This window comes from Argiope bruennichi, chromosome 10, assembly GCF_947563725.1.
Source record: "Argiope bruennichi chromosome 10, qqArgBrue1.1, whole genome shotgun sequence".
Lineage (NCBI taxonomy): Eukaryota > Metazoa > Arthropoda > Arachnida > Araneae > Araneidae > Argiope > Argiope bruennichi.
The window spans coordinates 76768158-76792878 of NC_079160.1; the positions used below are offsets into that span (position 1 = coordinate 76768158).

The window sequence follows — 24721 nt, forward strand, 5'->3', positions numbered from 1 at the left end:
GAGCCAAAAGACATGCAACTTAATAGTGACACTTTGTTTCTATGCGTGATATTGCAAAAATTTTATTGGTGTGTTCTCCATTTTTTGAGACAAAATTCTGCGTATGTTTATTTAAAATGCTTCTGAAGCTTTTCAATTTAGAAGTTTTTCGTTGATTTTTCTTTATTTTTACTCTAAATTAAATCATATGTTTTGTGGAAAAATAAAAACATGTTTGCATTTCCCGGTAATGTGTAATTTATATTGAAAGTTGGATTTATCAAGTAAAAATAAGGTGTACTCTCAATTTTTTGAGCCACTCTATTTTTAAAGGAAGCATTACTTTTAACTAATGATATTTACTTATTTATTTTTACAAGGTATTAATTTCATTCCATTTTGGTTTCAAACTGCTCTATAACTGAGTTAAAATTTTGCATGTCTTCATAAAATGGCTTTGTCTTTCGATTTATAATCAAATATAAGCTGGGTGCCATTTAAACATTTTTAAACTCTAATTTTTTACTATTATCACTTATTAATTAATTTTTAAAGATAAATATGTATGTAAAATCTAAAAATAACATATTTTATAACAAAAAGAGTTCATATCAATATAATTACCTTATTTAACATTATGGGGTCAAGATTTTGTTAACTGATAATTTCGAAACAAATAGACACAGACTAATGAAACTTGGTTTCTGAGAATAGCTTTTGCTGTAGCTTTAAAATCTGATAAGAAAAGCGAATGAGGCCGTTTTCAACTTTGTAACTTGTTCTTGTTTTAGTATATATACGATATTTTTTTTCAAATTTGTAATTCGAAATTCTTTAAAGGTTATTTAATTTTTTACAAATGATAACTTTTTTTTAATAAACGTACAATGAAGGATACTAGAATAAAATTGGGTGGCTTTTCTTTTTCGAGATCGTACAAATAACTGAGTTTACACAAATTAGAGTGATATTTTATTTTATTTCTAAATGTTACTAATTACCAGAATTATTTGAATTACTAGAATCTGCTTTAGTTCTCAGCTCACTAACGAATTATTTGTAATAAAGCAATTAATAAATTTTTTTGGTTTATCAGAACAGCTGGAAGCCCTTCTACAGTATGAACCAGAAGTCGTTCGAGGGATTCACCTCCAGTTAACGGAACTTAAGAACAAAGCTCACAGGACTGCAGATAAAGGAATGAGCCTTGTTCTCAAAGAACATCCGAAATATGCTTCGAGTAAGAATTTATCTGTTTTATAGAAAAGAAAACATTTGCAATCAATTGTGATAATTCAACAAAACAAAAACATATTTTCACCTACAAATATTGCTACTTTTGTGAGTAAAAATTAATATGATTTATTCTTTTTGGAAAGAAAAGGAAATAGAGTAGAATTGATGTACAAGTGATTATCAAAATAATGGAAACACCTGCGAATAAAAGTGATATTTTGAATGCGCTTCGTAAGCATTACATTATAATAATAGCCACCAATTTATATATATATATATATATATAAATAGCAATGTATATATTCTAGTAATATATGTTAGCCTTATTACAGTTCTGTAATTCTTGGGTTTGTTCGTTTTTTCTAAAAAGTTAAATGTCGGACCTCTCAGATTTTCAAAGACGCCAAATTGTTGGAACTGGTCTAGCTGGAGCAAGTGTGACCGAACCACCCCAACTTTTAGATTTTTTTAGAGGCATGGCGTCTAAAGTCATGACAGCATACACATAGCGCGGGAAGGCAAACTCGGCAAAGCAAAATAGTGGGCGGAAAGAGAAGATCAATGAAAGAGACCGACGGGTATTGAAGCGGATTTTAATGTCTAAAAAATAAACAATTGCAGCAAAAGTGATCGCAGACCCATCTGGATACTACAGTTAGAAATCACCTTCATAAACCGAACATTTATGGCTGGGCAGCAATTCCCAAGCCAATTGTCACAGATGTTAATGGTAAACAATGTCGACAATGGTGTCAACTCACAAAACCTGGTCAATTGATAAGTGGAAAAAAGTAATATAATCTGACGAATCGTGTTTCACACTTTCCCTATAACAGGAGGGGGGGGGGGTGCACGTTTGGAAGGCACTTGCACAAGCGTATGATCGTGATTGTCTCCTTCCAACTGTCAAGCATGGAAGTGGATCTGTCATGATATGAGAAACCATGTCGTGGTTTTCTCTTAGACCAATCATAACCCTGAAAGGAAGGATCACTGGGGAGAAGTATAGAGGAATTTTAGCTAACCAGGTCCATCCTATGATGAAAACTTTGTTTTCAGCAAAAGATGGAATTTTTCAGGAGGATAATGGTTTGATGAACACGAGGATGAAGTTAAACATCTGCCGTGGCCCGCACAGTCACTCGACCTCAATATACTGAACCGTTACGTTCTATTTTAGAACGTTCAATACGGAATTGATCGGCATCTCTCGAAGAACTTTCACAGTATCTTCAAGAAGAATGGTACAGTATTCCTCTAAACACTATTCAACACTTGTATGAATCGATTCCTAGGCGAATCCAATCTGTATTACATGCCAAAGGCGGTCATACACCATACTAATAAAGAATTCTTTATAAATCTAGGTGTTTCCATTATTTTGATAACCACCTGTATATAGAAAGCAATGTTTCTATCATTAACACGTATACAAATATATAAAAGAGGGATTTAGTTTTATGATAAAAGAAAATGTGTGTGTATCTGTATGTCTATTGACGTTCTATAGGAAAGGCATTTGTCTCGGAGTTAACACATATTATTGGAGGGTGAGAATGTGCACCTAAGATTTTAATTAGGATTTCAGTTCAAAATTAAGCCAAACTTTGGCGTTTATTTCTGTTATAAGCTCTAAAGTAATACTGAACAATACTAATTTTTATACCATTGAAATTTTTTAAAATGATCTTTTTTTTATGTCAAATTAGTTGTTGAACAATTTTTCCTAAATTTTGACAAATTATTTATCTATTTTTTTGTTTATTTCTCAACATTAAGAAACAATAAAATTAAAACTGTTTTTAATATTTTATCAAATATTTGATCACGTGATTCTCTTCCATAGACGAAAACTAAGGAAAAAAGTTACTCCTTATTTTCTTTGCATATTTCAGGAGGAATAGGAAAGCAAATTTAGAATAGCGCAAAAGCTATAAGTTAAACATATAAATTTTAAAGCACTCTTAGATCATGGGATTCGATTCCATTAAGAAGGCTCGTGCACACAATAAATAAAATCGATAAAAAGCTATTAAAATAGTCGGTGTTGAAATTTATCACCATTTGACCATTAAAAATTATTTGTTGAAGAAATTACGCATATCAATTTATATCGTCAGTGTTTTATTTGAAATTAAATACAATCTATATTTCCGGCGAACCAACTGGTTGGTAAAGACAATTTGTTAAACAATTAAACCGATATGAATTTAAATATGAAAATAGAAAAGATGGTTTCATATTCTGCTTAAATAAATTCTCTAAAATCAATTATTGAATTAAAAAAAATACCCAGCCAAAATCGCATTGGTTTCATAAAATAAATATATATAAAAAAAATTCTCTTTAAGATGATAAATAAATCCATTTAAATGCAAATAATTTTTTTTTAAATTATTGATCGAAAAAAAGATGCAACTTATTTTAATTTTTAAAAGTTATTTCAAGAAACAATAAATGTTAAAAAGCTGAAAACAGCACAGTTGATCTAGAAATGGACTCCAAAATTACATGAGTGAATTTCATGTCACAACACTTCACTATTTCAGAAGAGTTCTTGCGACAGATAGGTGAATTTTATGCTTCATATTATAAACAATCAAGATTCACATATTAATGAAAATGTGTTTTCGGTAACTTAAATTGGTCTTTCAGAGGTCGGATTCCTGATGGAGAGGAGTCTGCAACTTCTGTGGTACCCCAGTCGAAACACTTCAGAATCATTAATGGAAGAACCAGTTTCTTGTAAAGATGGGAGATTTAACGATACACAATCCGACAACTGCTTTAATGAAATCAGCGGACCTCGGTAAGATAGTTTTCCTAACACTTGGTTTGATTCAAGGTAACAAGCGTGTCATCCGTCATGGAGTAAATCAGACTAATATTTGGTTTGGGTATAATTCAAAATGAAGGTTCGATAAATGGTTGAAATGGAAGAGAGAAATCTGGATTTCTTAGCGATTAAAAAATGTTAGAAAGACTTAAAAGTAAAAGATTATTCAAAATATTTGCTCAGGTTTTAAAAGATTATTTCCTTATAAACAACGATAAGAAAAGAGATTTGGCCAAATTACAAAATTGCAATATTGTCTAGAGTGACAATAATCATCCTAAGCATCTATCTTTGATTTTACGGGTACCATTAATACGACTGTCCATTTGACGATTATATTGTCAATAGTTTTTATGAGTAGATCTTCAATTCGTTAACTGTTGCACGCAAGTAAAGCATTAAGACATAATATACAAGATATCCCAATGACGTTAGACAATTTAGATATTCCAATGCTGGTGGTTATCGCAGATGCATCAATGGCTACTAACGTGCTTCACAATATCTAATGTGAAACGATCAAACTCATAGATGTTTCTCTTATGGCCAAAGGAAATCGCGTATCCCAATGAAATGTAGACACAAAAAAGTAATTTCAAAAAGTTTAAGTAGTCAAATATAGACGACTATCATAGATATATCAATGTTATAATGTCTGGTTTATAGTATCTGGTGTGAAACGGTCCACCGTATGGATGTTGCCCTTATGGCTAAGAAATATATGATGCATCTTTATGAAATAAATATTCTAGAAGTAATTTCAGAGCATATAGCTATTGAGCATATAGTTATTGAAGAGGAATCAATTTATCATAATGCTTGACGGTGTTTGGTGTGAACGGTTTATCCGTTTAAATATTGCTCACATAATCAAGGAATATACGACAGATCTAAAGGAAAATAGAGTTCACTCCCGAGTATCCGGCCTAAAGTGGCTTGAAGGACTGGCCGGATAACAAAAATACCGATTAGGCTAGAGTTCCATGAATTCATTTCTTGGCCCACCAATACCAGAGGACAAAGTTTTATCCAAAACTCACTGTTATAATACGTATTTTCTCACTTCTTATTGAATATTAAGCTCTCCAATGAATTCAATATGAACGCAACCGCGACTCGGTGAATCATAGAAGCAGTTGCCGGTAACGTGCCGAGTTAAAATAGAAGGCTCTGTACTGGTGGTGTATGCATGTTTATATACTGCACTGCACGTTTCAAGAAATTACTAGGTGAAAAGTAAGTTAAAGGATATAAATTGTTCATATTTTAATATAAATTTTGTAATGCCCAACTTAAACATAAACAAAACAGTAACGTAAATCGTAAGCCTAATTCTCAAGAAAATTGGCACAAAGTGATTTTATTTTTCTCTGATAAATGATTACACAGATACGAAAAGGTAACCCTAAAATAAGAGTCAAAGCTTACAATTTTTAGGTTTTGAAAAAGTCCTTAATAGATGGTTTGCTTTTCCATTTAATTATGATAAAAGAAAACTAGACCAAATAGTATGGAAGCCGGATAGTCGCGTACCGGATATTCGGGAGTATACTGAACAAGAAGTATTTCAGAAGATTTAGATAGTCACATGCAAGCGGCTATCGAATGCCCATTACTGTCTATGAATATACTTTACAATGCCTACTGAGAAATAGTCTACAACATAAATGCTGCGAGTATGATTAGGGAGTATATAGCACATCCCATTTAAATGTAGACACAAAATGTATTTCAGAAGATTTAGAAATAACTGTAAATCTAATAAAAGCATTAATCCTCCCCAACTCGTACAACATTGTGGACCTCGGACAAGGTAGTAAATTTTGGTCAGATTTTTATCCCACACAAATGAGGAGCCCCGCACAAAAGCGGTTTCCGTTTCATAGTATATTGAAGAAAACTGAATATGTATTTTGGACAATATTTTGTCGACTCATTGAAACCAAAATTTCAAGCAGAACTGCAGTTTTAGTTTTAAAAAAATCATATATATAATTCCTTTTAACTAAGTCATTGTATTTACACGCATAAAATTATACAGATCAACCATTGAAGATTTCTGTCCAAAATTTCATAAGATTCTGTACTTTAGATGCTGAATTTGTGAACTAAATTTTATTTATGTAACTCGTTACATTCTTTAGTTATTGCGTTCATTTGTACTCAGGTAGCCAGATAGACGACTTTTTCTGAACGGGTTTCTTAGAAACTTTGATAGAAATCAATAAATTTGGTGTCAAAATCTCATATTATATTTCATGGCTCTAGCTTAAATCGTTTCTGAGTTATCGTGTTCAAAGACAAAGGTAGACAGATATTAAGTCAAAATTGTATTTTTTGGACTCATTGAGGTTTGAAATGTAGAGATTCATCAAAATCCTGTCAAATATTTTGACGATTGCAATGCTTTCTCTTTGTATATTTCGCATTGTTTTTTTTGCAAATGGGCAGATTTCACGAGTAGAGTGGTCTTAATAGTTCAGTTAAATGCGAAACGCAAATTTAGTAAAAAATATTCTCAATCTCTTTTGTTTCACATTCCATTTAAATAATCTGAAAATACAATGTTTATCTATTTAATTAATGCACCAGAAGCTCTGGAAAATTGCTCAAATCAGTGGTTCTCACGCTTCGAGTAAAGGGATAAAAATCTGACGATCCAAACAAATTCTTTTAAAAGATACCTATTATTATTCCCTTACCTAAATCGATATGTGTAAAGAAATCCCTATCAGAATCTCATGGTATATAATCAAAGGAGAAAGTATTTATGTTGCCCTCTAGTCTGCTCTTGAATCTCTTGTGAACGGACGCCAGTTTTGTCCACCCTTCTTGTACATAAAGCCTCCCAGGATGAAATAAAAGCGAAATTTAAAAATACAAAGTGTCATCTAACTTCTCGGCCATGCTACTGCTTAAAAATATATGTGTTTACACACACACACACACACACACACACACACACACACACACACACACACACACACACACACATATATATATATGTGTGTGTGTGTGTGTGTGTGTGTGTGTGTGTAAGACTGGGTGGGACAAAATGCCCATTCAATCCCATTTGGATCAGTGTCTAGGGTACTGATTAAGAAACTTTTAAAGAAAAACAAATAATTTATTTACAGTAAACGAAATTAAAAGAACATTAACAATTAGGACGGGAAAGATTATTTACATTAAAGTTAGAAGTAAAATATTTAGATGGCACCAAGGGCGAAACCTAACAAGATGTCTGCTCATCAGCTCAGGTGTCGTCCTCGTCATCTGACCGCGGTTCAAAATTACGAGGACCGCCCCAAAATAGCCCTAGTGTTGCTTAACAACGGGATGTTAAATAACTAAACTAAACTAAAACATAGCTAAACTATGTAACGCCTCTCTCCTTCTCTGCTCTCGAGCGAATGCCAACAGCTCGCTTCTTTATTAAAATTTATGGTCACGTGACCTAGCACTTTCGATTAGTAGAACCCATGGTGCCATCTATAAAAATACAATAAAACTAAATATTACCATTAATAATAATAAATCACTTTAAAATAATATAAAAACTTTTTTCTGCATTTTGAAATTTCAAATAGAAATAACACCAATTCATCCTAATATTAAACGAATAAACGAAAACTGTCACAGAACTTATTACAGAATTCTGATGGAAGCCGGAACAATGGAGAAATAAAATTACATCGCTTAGCGTGTCTTATCGGCTTACAGTACTCTAGCGGTAAACAAACTGGCTATGACAAAAGATCATATGACACAGAAATTTTTTTCTCGTCGGCGTTATTTGATCAAAAAGTCACACTCAGTTCCCAATTGCAAGAGTCAATTGACTATTAAATTTATATTCTATAAAATCGAGTTAGAAAACATTTGTTCGTATAAATATGTAGATCTGATGATTGAGTATAAGCTGAATCAGTGCATTTTACTGTGTGATGTCAAGGAATGTGTCAGATAATTTTTATTCGAAATAATTATTTAAATAGAAATTTTTAATATGTCACGTTTTTAAACGGATTATAAAGTACAAAATAATTTCTAATTCCATGCGGATTTATAGACTCACACAAATTCGTAAATCCGTGCAGATTGTCTTAAAAATATGTGATTGTAAATTTAAAAATTCTAGGATTGCTTCGAAAAATTTGCGATTGAGAATTTAAAAAAAAAAAAAAATCTCAATCATAAATTTTTAGAAAATTTGTATGGGATTAGAGATCTATATGGACATAGGAGATTTTATTTTGTAATTTTTGTTACGTTTTAAAAATGTGGTGTATTATTTTTTTATTTAAATAATTATTTTCTGCTTTTTAATCTGGTTAAATTTTGTAATCCATTTTAAACTAACTTCTTGATCTGTAACCCAAAGACAAAATCTGTATCGAATAGATAAGAAAGCGAATTAATATTGTATTGTAATCTACTTCTGAGCAATATTTAATCTTTCTAGTCTAGCTCATCGGGAAGTTAGTTTAAATTCGATTGCAAAATTTGTCCAGAACAGACAAATATAAGGACAAACAAGAAAGTGAGTTAATAAAATCGTCTTAAAGTACTGCATTTCTGTTAACTGGATAAAGTCTTTTACAAAAGCTTGATGAACTCTTTTTTTTTTTTTTTTTTTTTTTTTGATAATTTAAGTATACTATTTTATTTAATTTGACTTTTCTTATATTTGTAAAGACTATTACTATAGACGATTCTTCCCAGAAATAATGGGTTTTTATTAAATACAACAACTGATTCTTTGCGATAACATAACATTTCAATATTTTCAAAAATTAACTGTAACTTGATCGATTAATTTTAATAAAATTTCGATTACATACAAGATATGTCATCTGAGAGTAATTTTTAAAAACTATTACAAATGAAATTCCGTAATATTTGAAATAAGAAGTCATGGGAAAAGTTAGTGTTTAAAAAGTAGACAATACGAAAAATAATTTTTTTTAAAGAAAAAGCACGCGTTGGTTAGTGTACTAAAATAAAACGCACACACACACACACATATATATATATGTGTGTGTGTGTGTGTGTGTGTGTGTGTTGTGTGTGTGTGTGTGTTGTGTGTGTGTGTGTGTGTTGTGTGTGTGTGTGTATATATATATATATATATATATATATATATATATATATATATATATATATATATATATATATATATATATATATATATATATATATATATAAGTAATAAAAATCAAGTTAATAGGAAAATCAAATAAATCAAATAAAAAAAGAATCCGGCCTGGAGACTTTTTCAAGGGTCACCCTCAGTTAGGGATTCAAAAAAAAGGGGATTTTTTCTGTGAATGAATGCAGACTAAACAGTTAAATAATGATTCCTCGTGACCCGAAAATCCCCTGAAATTAGGCCCAAGAGATATACCATTTCAACAGAAAGGAAAATACAAAACAATAAATTAGAAGAATACATCCACTAATAAGCAAAAATACAATAACAAAAATACCATATAATAACACTCAAACCAGTAATGAAACAAAAAGGAAAGCACATAACAGAAGCAGGCAAAGAAATTTTAAGCTATTGTTTGTGATTCCCGCTTTTTAACGCCCCCAAGCTAATGCATTTAAGGTAAAAAACAATTGTAGAGTCCCAGTGCCATCCAGTGAGTGATCTAATATGCAAGGAAAGTTCGACTTTTATTTTAGGAAAAGAATTAATCCCAAATCGTAGTTTGTTTAATCAAAAAGTTGATATTACAGTAGTTTCTTGGACATTCATTGTTAATTAAATTTTTAAAGAGATTATTTGATGCTTCAATACAGGAATTTTTATTATTGCAAACCCTTTGGATGCTGTTAAATTGTGAGAAAATTAGATTTTTGAAAATAAAATTTTAGAGTTTGGATTGGATATATATATATATATATCGAAAGAAAATCATAAGCCTAGATATTGAAAATATTCTTTAAAGATATAAAATCACAACAATATTGTAAGAAAGAAAATTTCTGTGCGTTTTTTGGAAAAAAAAAATATAAATTATTAGATTCCATAAATTATTAGATTTGACTTAAAATATATAATTAACAGTGCGTTTTGAGTTTATAATTTTATATATTTTTTAATATTCTTATAAATGCAGTTTTTAAATGATGACTGTAGTTGCATAATGGTGATGAGTAGGCAGCTTGCATTCGCAATGTGTCTCCAAAATAGAGAAAATTCATAATCTGATATTCATTCATTCATTACAATTATTTCTTATTTAATTTTTCTGGATAGTTTGAATATTATAGAATATTTTTTCAGCTACCACAGTGACAATCCATGTGGCATTAGTTCCCGGTGTTTTGACGATGAAACAAAACGAAGACAACGTGGATGGACGTTAACACATCAAGTGCTGTACTGGGAGTTATTAGAAGAGGTAGAATTTGATATAGATTTTCAATTTGTGCTTTCTCGTATGCGTAGTATAAAGAAAGTATTGGCAGAAAGTTCGAAATCGAGATTTTGACGAATCTCCTCGTTTTAGGCCATCATGAGTTCGGAAAACACATTTTTTGGAAAATGTCCGTTATTTACACTAAATTTGTAGATTTCTACTAAAGTTTGAGCAAAATCCATTCAGATTGTAATGTCCTGATCTAGACTGATCAAATAACGAAGCAGAATTTCCAGACAATTCTTTATTTTACAGCCCTATATATACAAAGAACAACTTGTTCTAATCTTGGTTAAATAAACAGTTATTTACACCTGTAGTAGGAGATACAACAGTCAAAATCGAAGGTTTTTCTTGAAACTCAGTTCTCCATCACGTCAACGCGACCACTCCAGGGGTAGTTTCTCAGACTCCGAACTCGTGGGCGTAGTCCAACCGTCTACTGCAATTCGTTTCTTCTCTTCTGCTAAAAAAAATAAAAAATATCCGCGCTTTATTTCGGCGACAATATTCGCCTCTTAATTTACATTGGTCATTTGAGCTCTCTTTCGGCCAATCAGGGTTCAGCAATATGCTCTCTCAGCGGCGCCAGTGGGTAGTGGGAAGGTCCTTTCACAAAAAGAAGCATCTGGCATCCAGATGTTTGGACACCCCTTTCTCTTTAAAGGTATTATCAATACCTCTGGGACGAGGAATTCCACATGTGGCCTTTCACTGTAGTCGCTAATGAACAGATGTGAGACCACCCAGGTGACAGGATCCACCATCTGGCTATCTCGAGGGGTTTAGTAAGTAACAGCGACGACACAGCTGGCTGTAAATGTCTTATCAGTACTTGGAAACGGGGAATGTTACAAGATGTCTGTCTATCCTGTTGTTTGAATATAAATTGACACGATAACAATAACATAAAAAGAGCTGGATTGATAAAGTCCGGTAAAAGATTTAGCGTCTCCAGTGTACGCACCAATCAAATTTTGAACCAAATCCAAGAAGAGGTTGATTGTCTGTCGGTCTATACATTCAGAAACATTTAAACACGATAATTCAAAAACGCAATGACTTAAATATATCAAATTATATATGCGAATTTGTGACTGCAAATGCAGTTTTGTGTCAAATCTTTGTTTCAATCCATTGAGAAAAACGTGTTTAAAATACAAATTCGATTTCCGGATACTATTAACCGTATACCACGGATTAATCGCCAAATAACTCGCCAAAGATGACACGATAGATGCAATAAAAGTGCTAAATTCGCACCAAAAGTTAGTATTTCGTAACTATTATACGCCAGTGCCATGAAAGGTTTTCTCAGGTATGACAAGTCTATTAGAGGGTATGCGAGAAATTTTTGAGGAGACCATTCCTGTTGGTTATTTCAACACAACATACCAAATACCATTTATTTAATTTGCTGCATTTTTTAATTTTGTTCTCATATGACCATGAATAGACAAACTGACACAGGGTTAACCCCTTTAAAGGATTCGGTTCGAAATTTGATGCACATCTGTAATTCTGGTGTTAAAATTACCTCTTTTGTCCAGTTCAAATTAAAGAAATCCTGAAATAAAAATGTCTTATTATCTGCCATGAATCAAACAGCTTTAATGAAACGGGCCACTTTGTATGCAAGCAAAGCTTCTTAAACCACACATAAAAGACTTCTTTCAGAGAAAACATGCCAGTAGAATGGTTAAGATATTGAAACTATGGTGACACAGGCAAAGAAAGTTTTTATGTCATACACTCAGTTTGCATTCATCCTTTTAACTGAATAAGTTAGTCAGTTATATTAACGTCCCGTTTGAAGCAACAGTAGGGCTATTTAGGGATGGACCTCGTCATTTTGAACCGCGGTCAGATGACGAGGACGACACCTGAGCTGGCACCCCCTCTCCCCACCACGCCACACCAGCGGGAGGACGTTTGGCCTTGACGTTTTTAACGTGCAACAGACCGCCTTACACGACGGTTCTTCGGGGGAATCGGGTCTGGAACCTGAAACCCTACGGCTCAAAAGCCGACACCTTACCACCAGGCCACCGCGGCCCTAACTGAATAAGAGAATATGTTATTTTGTTTTCTGAACTTGGCTCATTCTTGGTAAACCTTCAAAAGCCCATCCTTTCTGGTACTGATCATTGCAACTGTGAATGACATTAGTATGGGTACTTCACTAAAGGAGTGCGTCTTCACAGATTCATAGTACATGAAGAAACTAGTACCAAAACTTAAAAGAAAAAAAAAATGGGGGTTCTGAGAAGAGTCGACAGCGATTTCTTCTCTAGATAAAAAAAATCCATAAGATAATTTTTATTTATCATAAAAAACGGATATTTCTTCCTGTCTCCCTAGTCTTGCATTGTAATTGTCCGAGACTCAATGATCAAGGGAAAAAACTGCATCACAGATTCTTCGCATTCATTTGCACATATAATTAACAGGAAAAGAAAACCTTTTATTAAAAGGATAACTATTAATCAAATCATTATTTTTCTAATTTATATTATGTTCTTTTTGCTGATTTTTTAAAGTGTCAGGTTATGATAATAAATGCAATAAGCACTGGTAGTATAATGTAGTTATACAAGGGATGTTCAAATGAAAAGGTACGAAACGACACTGTGGGTATAAATGAAGATTTTATTCAGAGTATGCATCATAGGCCTGAGCACAACGATCCCATTGATTAACAAGTTCGAGTTGAAGCGCTTCTCTTTCAGATGCTTTTTCAGAACCATTAATTTCGATGTATTACTGTGAGACACTCCGAAGACTACACAGGTCCATCAAGAACAAAAGACCGGAGCTACTTAAGAAGGGTGTGGTTCTGTTCCATGATAACGCACGTCCGCACGTCTCCAGGGTCACACACGTAGAACTGGCCAAGTTCCAGTGGGAGCAGCTCAACCATCAGCCCTACAAACCAGACATGTCGCCCTGCGATTTTCATATGGTCCCCTGAAAAAACATCTGAAAGGAACCGCTTCATCTCGGACGGCGAACTCAATGACGTTGTGAAGGACTGGGTCTCGTCAACAGGAATTCTGCGCACATGGAATCCTTCGGTTCGTTAATCAATAGGATCGTTGTGTTCAGGCCTATGGTGTATACTTTGACTAATGTCTTCATTTATATCCACAGTGACGTTTCGTACCTTTTCATTTGAACACTCTTTGTACTTACGATTATTCCAAATATTTTTTTCATTCCTTATCACAAAGAAGAAAATTACAGTAATCAGACACAATTTTCCATCAATTTATTTTTGTCATTTGTGCATATAATTTCAGTAAATATTTATTTTTATTAGATTTTTATTCTGGTTTTAATTTTAAATTTCCGATGTCATGTCCGTAAATCCCTTCAGAGGCCGGAATGGTTACGGAGACGAGGGGATGAAATGATCTTCTGTTCTGTAATAATATATTTATTTATTTATTAAAAATTGTCTTCATTGCGCAAATGCAGTATTTATTAGGCAGACAACACGGAGAAATCTAATATTTATTAAATAAATTTAATTGAAAATAACCAAAGCATGGTAAAATGAGATATTTAAATAATATTTATTTTGCCTTATTGAGATTGAAAAAAGTTACTTTAATTTTATGATTTTTTTCAGTTTTTTTTTTTTTTCAAAAATTGATTTAGAATTTTATTAGACGCTTTTGATAGTTAATCAAAATTGAAGTTCATTAGAGATTGAGTTTTAAATGTTGGTTTTTATATCAATATAAAAATTTTTTTAAAAAATGGAATTTTATAGAAATGTATCGTTTGCGGTTTACGCCTGGGAAAACAGGGAATTTTTATCCCACGAAATTGAAAATTTAATTAACATTGCGACCAACAGATGGCGCTTTCCAACATGGGAAACATTTCCAACTGAGATGTTTACACGGATACTTTTTACCTTAGACCACGTTGTTGCTGCAAATGGAGGCTACATTAAAAACATCGTTGTCTATTTTTTAATTTTTATTTATTTTTGCAACAGTGTTTGAAACATTTTCATATCAATTTTTATTTTTCCAATTTTGCAGTACCACCTGTCAGAGGCAATTTTAACTTAATTCGCAATTTGGTGGATAAAATTCCTTCATTTCCCAAGAAAAAGGCAGTAAATGATACATTTCTATCGCATTCCATGTCTTTTTTTAAAATTGATTTTCAAACCCATCGGTCATTTTTGGGACACCCGGTTAAGCATTTGTATCATTCTTTAAAAATTACTTATAATTTATTAAATACAGCAATTTTTAAAAATCGTTTGAGATAATTTTAAAAATTTCGAGAAATAACTACACATTAAAATTCTTTGTGCGAAAGATTTTCTTAATTTAATTAAAAAGGAAGTTGCAGACAATGGTAAGATTTCGTATTTTATAATAAAATAATTACATAGATATACATAAAAGAATTTCTTTACATTAAAAATGCTAAATATATAATAAATAAAAAGCTTTTATTTACAGGCGCATTGAGTTTCTAACAACTGTCGATATTAAATATACCGGGTGCGGCATAAATTCGTGCAAACTTCAAAAAGTCATAATAAAAAAATGCATTTAAAAATGACCGATAGATGGCGCTCACACGTCATACCGAGACTCTTTATGCAAATCAGTATAGCTATGAGAAATGTGGCTGCCGAGACTTCAACGGGGAGTTCCAGTGCACGTGAAGCAGGAAAAATAACAGGAATTTCAGAAAAGTCGATCCGACGCATTCTGCACGAAATCTTGTAACTGCATCCGTACAAGATAGAAGCATTACACAAATTGTTTCCAGCAGATTGCGAGAAATGACAAGCCTTTGCAACATGGGTTCTCGCACAAATGGAACGTGACCCACAATCGTTACTGAACATCATGTGGACAGATGAAGTCCACTTTTCATTGCATGGTGACGTCAATATGCAAAACAGTCCTATCTGGACAGCATCAAATCCTCGTGCGTACACGACCAAATCATTGCATTCTCCACATGTGACTGTTTGGTGCGGTTTCACTGCGTCCTTTATTCTAGGCCCTTTCTTTTTTGAAGAGTGTTGTCCTGTATTCGGTTGGGAAACTGTTCCGTCACTGCAGAACGCTATCTTAGGCTTTTGCGAGACCACGTTAAGCCAGCTTTGCAGCAAAGGCGTGCGTTATCTTTCTTCACCTTCATGCAGGATGGTGCCCCGCTCCACGTTGCTAGTTCCATTAAGATGTTCCTTCTAGACACATTCACTGAGGACAGAGTGATAAGCAGAGGATGTAAAAATGAGTGGCCCTCACGATCGCCAGATCTTTCTCAAAAGGACTTTTGGTTGTGGAGATACCTGAAGTCTCGTGTCTATCGGGGCTCTCCTGCCACTTTCATGGAACTGAAAGATGCCATTCAATTGGCCGTTAGTGGCATCGATGCCGACATGTTACATGCAGCTGTAATAGGCGTAGTTATGCGCCTCACTTGCTTAATACCTTGTGGTGGCGGTCATGTTGAGCATCTTTTGCTTTAAAATAAAATGTACTATAATGTTATTGTGCTCTGTTTTCCTGATTTGCATAAACCGTCTCGGTATGACCTTGTGAGCGCCATCTATCGGTCATTTTTAAATACATTTTTAATGGAAATAACGAAATTCAAAGGTTCTCTGAAACCTTTCCCGCAAAGCGCAAATTTTTTCGAGCATTCCTTTTTTTACAATGACTTTTTGAAGTTTGCACGAATTTATGCTGCACCCAGTATTTTTATTTCATAGTTTACGACGTTTGTACTATGCAAATACAACAAACTATTTAATACGCGACAACTTTAATCTTCGCAATAATTTTTTTAATACTTCTCATTTTACTGTTAAATATTGAAGTATAAGGAGAATTTTTAAATAAAGTTTTGTGTCAAATAATTAAATAGTTAATTTTCCTTTAGTAACAACCTTTAAATAATTTCACCCTGAGCAACATTTGAATATTTCAATTAGCTGTCCCATAAAAATCCCATTTATGACAATTATGCTAAAATTTGATTTTCCGAATTATTTCCATTAAAATGTTATTCTCAATAATAATAAATATTCCAGGAAATTATATACCCGCAGAAGTCGAAATAAAATAAAATTTCACCAATAAAGCAGAAATATGTGTTAAATTCCTTTCTTTTTATTTTCAGTGGCAATGTGCGAATAGCATACCTGTAAGCTTCAGAGACAGATTATGCTCGAATGTGATGCGAGATGCTAAAATAACAGAACTGACCGGTTTCCCTGGATCTCATCATGACCTATTTATGGAGCAAAGTATATCTGATCTCTTCCTACTTTTAACAGCATGGTTATTATTGGAATAATTTCTCAGGAAGACTTAAAATGAATGTCTGATTTCTCACCAAGTATGCTAAGATAGCGCTAACTTTCCCTAAATCTCACCAAAAATTCCCCATTTTGAATGACTACAAGAAATGGCAATAAACAGTTTTAAGGGTTGCAATAAAAAAAAATTGCTAAAACTTTAGATATTTCAGTTGATTTAGGAAGTTATTTTTTAATTTTTTCTTAAGGGCTGTTGAGATGCTGTATCATTGGAGTTTCCATCTACTCTATCAGCCTGAATCATATTGTACTATCCGCTAGTGGTTGATTATGGAACAACAACCGGAAGGTTATACATTCTAGCTCTGCTCTCACTAACATGATTCGAAAATTAGTAAATTGATGTTTTCTATTGTTATGGAAAAATTAAAAAAAATTTTTTAATGGGCTGTACAGTGAATAGTCCTAAAGGTTCGATAACAAATAATGACATTTTATTCTCCACAAAAGTACGAATTATGAAAACATAGCCGCAGAGTACGAACAAGAACAGCACTTGCAGTAAACAGCAGCAGATTGCTATTGCACAATCGCAACAGCATAAAGCAAACCAGAAAGCTACTCTCTTGATTACTAATACTAACTATTAGCTTGAGTTCGATTCCGTTGACTAACACTTAGCTTTGCTTCTGCTTTTTGGCAGTGGAAAAGAAAATGGCAGCTCAGTGACAAAGAAACTTCTAGAAGGGTATCGTATCTGTGCTCCTAATTGATAGATCACCAAAATTCCAGGAGCTTCAGAAACTTTTGTTTTTACCGATAAGGGCGAGAATCATTGATTCGACATCCATTCAGCAGCCATTACTATATTTGTAAAACTATCTTTCGTACTAGGAGACTGAATACACTGGGAAGCAATATCACAAATTCATTACGTGTTTCAAAAAAGTAAATAACAGAATCCTTAATTTTTTTTAAAAAATTTAACTTTTATATAGAAAAGAATAATGGCAAACCAAACAACTAATTTTGAATGCAAAGATAAATAGCTTATTATTATTTAATTATAACAGAAACAAAAAGAATAAATAATTATCTCATTAGCTTTAGCAGTCTAGACGATGATTTTGTATTTATTGAGAAATTTTTTAACGTCCGATATATAAATAGTTGCCAAAAAAATAAATAAAATTAAAGCTTTATTCTTAGTGTAGTTATCCAACAATTATTTATTCACGAATTCTCTACTAATATAGGAGAATATATGTTGGTGCTCTACATGCCAAACGGTTTGACTTAAACTTACCAAGTTTGGCTCATATATACTTTCAAAATCTTTTCCTCGCTGCAATTTTTCTGTAATTTTAATCAAAATTTAATTTATTAAATATTAATCAAAGTTTCGAATTTTTTTCTCTCGTATTTTTATTCGATATCTGCCAAAATAATTATCGTACAAAAATTATTTTTGCATCACATTTGAAATTCAAAAAAGAATTTTTTTTTTTAATGATACAAATTTTATTGCCACATTCTTTTTTCCTAAATACTGATAATTTTTCAAATTATTATTTTTTTCCATAATTTTGAATAATATATCTCATTGCTGTGATGAAATGAAAACCGTATTCATCGTTTCTTCTAAAATTTCACAATTTATGATTTACAAGCATCGACTTCAATAGGAAGTTTAGGCACATACAGTAGACTCCCGATTATCCGCGAGCGGGTTATCCGCGAGCGGGTTATCCGCGGTGCGGATTATCCGCGCCTGCCGCACAAAGATTTTTTTTTTTTTTCCAAAAAGGTGCAGTTTTACAGTTATGCTTTTGTAATTAGATAATACATTACAGTATTAAAACAGTACATATGTATTAATTTTTCTTTGCATCCTTGACGCCTCTCGTAAATACAAAGCACTTTTCTGTTTTCATTAACAAAATGCATTTTAGGTTAGTTTTGAGTGATATACTAAAATATTAAGCGTTCGTTAAACATTTCCTTATGTTTATTTTACGTTTTATTGTACATAAAACGATTTTTCAAAGTTGTAATGACTGTTTTCTTTTTTGCTATACCCGTTTTTAGCTTTTTTCGGATTATCCGCGATTTTTGTTATCCGCGGCGGCCGCGCCACCCAATTCCGCGGATAATCGGGAGTGTACTGTAATAAAAATAACAGGTGTAAGGTAAATAAAATAACACAACGCTTTATCTATCACAATTTGATGCTTAATTTGTAGAGGAAACCATAAATGTTTGTCGAGGGGGATTTGAAAGCAACTTGTTGGAATCTTATAATTGTATTTTGACTCATTTCTTTATGTGCTCGAGATTTGAAGTTTTGTACACTTGTGTATTCTCAATGATAACACAATATTTTCAAAATTTTTTTATGACGTTGTATATATTATATATATTTCAGTTGGTCTGTGTGGCATCTGGGGTTACAAGGATTTCAACAAACCAGAGTGGCTTGACAAAATTCTAGAATGGCAAGAACCATCAGGGTGCTATGCATCTGCCAAGAAATACGAATGTTTTGGTAGGTAATATGTGCAAACCTGTATGTCTGTCGGCGCCCTGCAAGACAGATCGTTTGATCTGGAACTAGCCAACTGCCTCTTAGACAATGCAAATCTCATTCTGCCTCTTCTTTCCCTAATTTCCAAAATCAGACTATTTTTATTGGATTTAATTTAATTTCTTATTGAGAAGTTTTTAAGCAACCAATATTACACCATACTGAGCATTTATCGAGATTGTGGGTCACTTTCAAAAAATCTGATATCGATATCTAGCATATTAAAAAAAATTAGAATGTTAAAAGTAATCTTGAATAAAATAGCATTAAAAAATTTCTTTAACATTATTTAAATAATATTTTATTAGAGAATCAAACATTTTTTTAAAGCAACATATTTTTTAGAATTGCAAAACAACGTAATACGAAATTTACAAAATGTTAATAAAGTATTCCTATTAACGTAAGCTTTATGGAATGTTCTAAAAAATTAAACTTTACTTGATTCTAATTGAAATAATTTGAAGCACACGGCCCTTCTACATTAAATAAAAGCAAGAAATTAAATTGTCCAATGAATATACCCTCAAAAAATATCTTCCCAATTTAAGAGGAAGACAATGTTAAAAAATTTTTTAGCCAATTGCTTACTTTGCTATTTGATAACCCGGCTCTATCAGTAGCAATCCTCACTTAGGTTTGGGGGACCATATCATGTGATAAAAAAATGATTTTGCTTCAGCATGCTTTGTCCCACCGGTTAGAGGGGGATACCACATGTAAGAATGTTGCTCCTGGGTTGTTACATATAGTCTCCATTTCCTGACGGGTTAAATCGCCAACGACAGGGATAGTACTTTGATGATGTTCACAATGCAGAAACTAAGGACTAAACTTTAGTTTCTGCATTCGTGCTATCGAGATTATGGTCATTCCGTTCAGATACTCCGCATGCTTCAGCAGGTTGGGTGTATCTTCTGTGTGATTTGTATAGGAATTTTAAGAACATCCTGCATTGGACACTGGTGAACTGCAAAAAAAAAAAAAAATGAAATTTGGTACAAAAATTATTCATTTTTTTAATGTTATATAAATTTCTTTTTTTTTTTTTTTTTTTTCCAGATGTACCGGCAGCGATGAGTCACACCAGAGTTAAACGAGAAGAAAAAATACTTTCAGGTAAAAACGCAGACTGAAAGGAACTTTTTCAATTGCATTAAAAAAATGACAATTAAGTGGCATTAATTGCCACTTAATTAATTAATGCCACAATTTTTTTAATTAAGTGGCATTCAAAAGCTGCAAAATGCGGCATTAAAGAATTGTAATAAGACAAAATGCATTTTTTTTCTGTTAATTCCTTGATGTCATCACACACATAATGCTGATTTAATCGACGCATTTTAAAATTATACATTAATGTTTCATACTAGAAATTCGATTAGAGTTTTTTAGTTACTACAATCACATGTATCTTCCTGAAATTGGAATTTCCAAACAAGCCGATATAGAACCTTTTTTATTAAGACTAATTACAAATTTCATCCATCAAGCTTGTTGTGGCTTGGAGTTATCACACTCACGTATACATAGCCGAAGAACCGAGACTCAAGTCTTTTTTTTTTTTTTTTCTTTTCTTTTTTTATTTAAAGAGGTATAAAATGTGGTAATTCGTCAAAATCTTATAATTAAATTCATTAATTATAGTATTTTCACTTATTATACAAGACACTAAAAATGCATTAAAAATTATGCTTTAATTATTAGCAAGGATTTTTAAAAAATCAAAGAATTTCAGCTGATTTTTTTTAACTAATCACTTATGGAAACAATTAATTAATCTAAAATCACCAGCAAATAATTAAAATACTATAATTATCTTTTGTTCAATAGATCTATGCTTTAATTTGATAATACCACATGCTCTACAATTTTCAATTTAAAAGATGACGTTTGTATGATATTTCTTAAAATTATTAATAGAATTTTATATTATGATAGATTAAATGTACAGGATCAATGTTCAGTTTTTGGAAGAAAATCTTATATGCATCGCCCATTGTTCTCCAAATGCAAAGGCTATATTATAATGCCGGATATAATATAGCATTCAGAATATAGGGTGTTCATTAATTATTGTCGGGGTTTCCGTACCTCATAACTTTCGAATAAAAAATATTACGCAAAAACCGATTACGTATTCGTAAATTACAACTCAAAGAATTTTATTAATGATATTAAAGTGTAAAGCTTGCACAATTTTTGCGTAATATTTTTTTATTCGAAAATTATGTGGTATGGAAACCCCAACAATAATTAATGAACACCCTGTATTGTAGAGATATTAGATATATCTTATGCTATAGTAGGAGGAATTTTATAATACTGAAGAGCGATAATGTATTCGTAAATTACAACTCAAAGAATCACCTTCAGCTGAATGCCTAGAAAGTGCAAATTGTGCAAGCTTTACACTTTAAAATAGAATTAAAGACAAAAAAGAAAAAAAAAAAAAAAAAGATTTGGAGTATTCTTTATCGCCCTCTTCAAAGAGTGAGATAATTTATATAAATACTGAGTTCCTTTTTAGAATGCCATTCAGAAAATTTCTCTTCAGTTGTGAATTTCTACTCTTTATTTTATGTATTGTGAATCGGGTGTTTGGATTATCAGAGTAATTTTTCTATTGAAACGCTTATTATTTCTTCATTATGAGTAAAAGAAATCGTGAACACACTGAAGAAGAAATTAAAGCTATTTTACTTGATTCTGATGAAAGTGACAGTGATCTATCAGCGAAGATGATGGTTGGCCAAAAAATGATACTTTAGCTGATCTCTCGTTTATTCTAAGCAAATAAGTAGGAGATGAAACTAACGAGGGTCAGGTGAACGAGAGAGATAGAGATGAGGAGTCAAAACATGTTATATAATATACATATTATCAAAAATTTGCAAATGATTCCCTCGTGTGTAAATTTGTGGAAATTTAATATGAAGCTTTTGTTCAAAAATTTATCTTGTCTTAACAATATTATAGAAAACTTCACATAACATTTTAAAATCAGAAATTCAGCTTGAAAAATTCAACATGACAGTTCATACTAAAAAAGTAATATTTATGATTAATGTAATTTTAAATGTGTTAAATCTTCATATTTAGTTTATGAAGAATGTAATGTTTTAGTAAAATGTTCAGGCTGAATACTGAAGGAATGTATTTTTGAAATATATTTCGCTGAGTAATTTTCCCCCCGAATTTTATTTCATAAATTTTTGTGTTTCAATATTAAATGAAGTTTTAAAAATATGTTATCTCATCTATCGAAACAATTCGATATATGAGATATATAACGTTTGACGTAATATATTCCCTTGGTTAGAAAAAAATTTTAATAGTTATATTTTAAAAGATTAGTAAAAATGAGTGGCAAAATACAGATATTTTTGGAATTTATCTTTACTCTACATTCTTTTTCGATTATTTAATGTAAAAGCAAGAATGCGTACGGTTTTGGAGAAATAAAAATGTGAAAACTTCTGTAAAAATTTAATTAAAGTTCTAAAATTTTTCTCTTAGTATCACTATCGAAAATGCAAAATAATATTTTATATTTAAAAATTCAATAAAGATAATCGTTTATACTAAAAAAAAAAAAATGCTAAAGACAATATAAAAAGAAAAAAACAAATCTTCGCTGAGTGTTGAAAGAACATATTATTTTCGAAACATCTTTCAAAAAGAGTAATAACATTTTTTTTATCCAACGATTGTTTTTATTTCGGTATTAAATGAAGATTTAAAACATTATCTTGTTTATCACTGAAAAGCATTGACATCTATACGATGTAAAAAAAATTTAGTAATTGCATTGATATATGCATAATGTATGTTTTACATTACTATGTAAAAATTTTTTACATGGTAATATATGACATATTATTTAATTTTGGCAACAAAAAAATGTAAAAGCCTATTGAGAATTAAATGGAACATAAAGATGTTTTTGAAATTGCTAGTAAAGCCAGTTTTTATTTAAATGGTTTGGAAGCCTAACATGAAACTTACGAAAAAAGAAACAACTATTTTTTAAATTATAGAATAAATTTCAAATTTTTTGTAAAAAGAAAAATGCCCCGCAAAGATGATGAGCGAAACACTTCACACTAAAAAATATAAATACATTAGAATAAAACTCTTAAGCGGATGGAAAATGAATCTCGTTGTCGAAAACCGCAAGGCAATTATTCAAGGTAGAGCGTCGACAGTTTTATTACTTCCGAGTGCTGGGGGTTACTGCCCCTCAGCTAGGACGAGTCCATGTCTTTCAGAGACACGCTGAGAAAGTCTGGATGTTAAAGGGAGTGGCACTTGAAAAGTGCTTGGATGTTAAAGAGTTAAAAGCGGTAGTTTGTACGCGGCCTCAGAATTTCCGACAGTCCTTTGATGAAAGAATAAGATGCAGTGTAAAACGACTTCCTTCCATAGTAACAAGTATCGCTACCCATTTTGTAAGAAAACTGCGATGTGAATAGGCCGCATTGACAATGCAATGGTTTGTCTTTATATCATTACAATAGTCTTACTACTGGAAAGGGCTTCTGATGCTTGTCCGAAAAATAAACAACATGTCGGTATCCTTATATATCATTCATCGTTACCAGAGAACTTCAGTGGAAAATTTCTTTTATAAATGGCCATAAAATCTTTCCAATTTTGAGCTAACAACACGTGAAAATAGAAACTAAAACCCTTTTAAAATACAAAATAAACGCCAATAACCTATTTAGTGAATTCCTCCTCAACCCCTACCGCCCGAAGGCACAGGGGAAACTACTGTGAAAAAGCCGCGATTGTCGAAGATAACGAGGACCTCCTGGAGTGTTCAGTAGAATAGCCACTTTTAATACCCATCTCCCCTAAAACGGCTAGCAGCCGCCCCAAACCGCCCCACGTGGATGTTATAGGCTAAATTCTCAAACCGCCCCGCTGGAATCGAGAGGGTTAAGGAGATCAGGAAACTTGAACCACATCTTTCTGAAAAACGTGCGCACGGCAGATTTTTAGAAGAATCTGATCTTGATTTTTCAATCTTCTAAATACTTCCATTAAACCACAGCAGCTTTCAATTTGAATAACCATAAAACATATCTAAATACAAGAAACTATTTTGAGCGCATTATTTCTTAGTGTTAATAACAGTTACGTTGTATATTCATTTGCAACGTGAAATTTATATTATGTGAAATAAAAGTGGAAGAAACATGGGAAGGAAAGTTAGTAATAGGCGGAATAGAAGAAAGCATTTAACTTTATAATCGCCATCAAACTGTTCAAAGAAAATCATTGTTGTTTTCAAGACATTTTTGTACAAAAAAAAAAAAAAAAAAAAAAAAAAAACGAATTATTGC

At 32.0% G+C, this 24721-nt stretch overlaps 1 protein-coding gene across 1 annotated transcript in view; it reads left to right on the forward strand.

Annotated features, from left to right (window-relative positions):
- LOC129988088 (UPF0764 protein C16orf89 homolog) overlaps nt 1-24721 on the forward strand; it is a 30375-nt gene that overhangs the window by 3948 nt on the left and 1706 nt on the right. Inside the window, exons 2-7 of the mRNA XM_056096212.1 lie at nt 1076-1219; nt 3871-4024; nt 10347-10464; nt 16648-16774; nt 19212-19331; nt 20433-20489. Of these exons, the coding sequence (XP_055952187.1) occupies nt 1076-1219; nt 3871-4024; nt 10347-10464; nt 16648-16774; nt 19212-19331; nt 20433-20489 (720 nt within the window). The remainder of the gene's footprint in view (nt 1-1075; nt 1220-3870; nt 4025-10346; nt 10465-16647; nt 16775-19211; nt 19332-20432; nt 20490-24721) is intronic.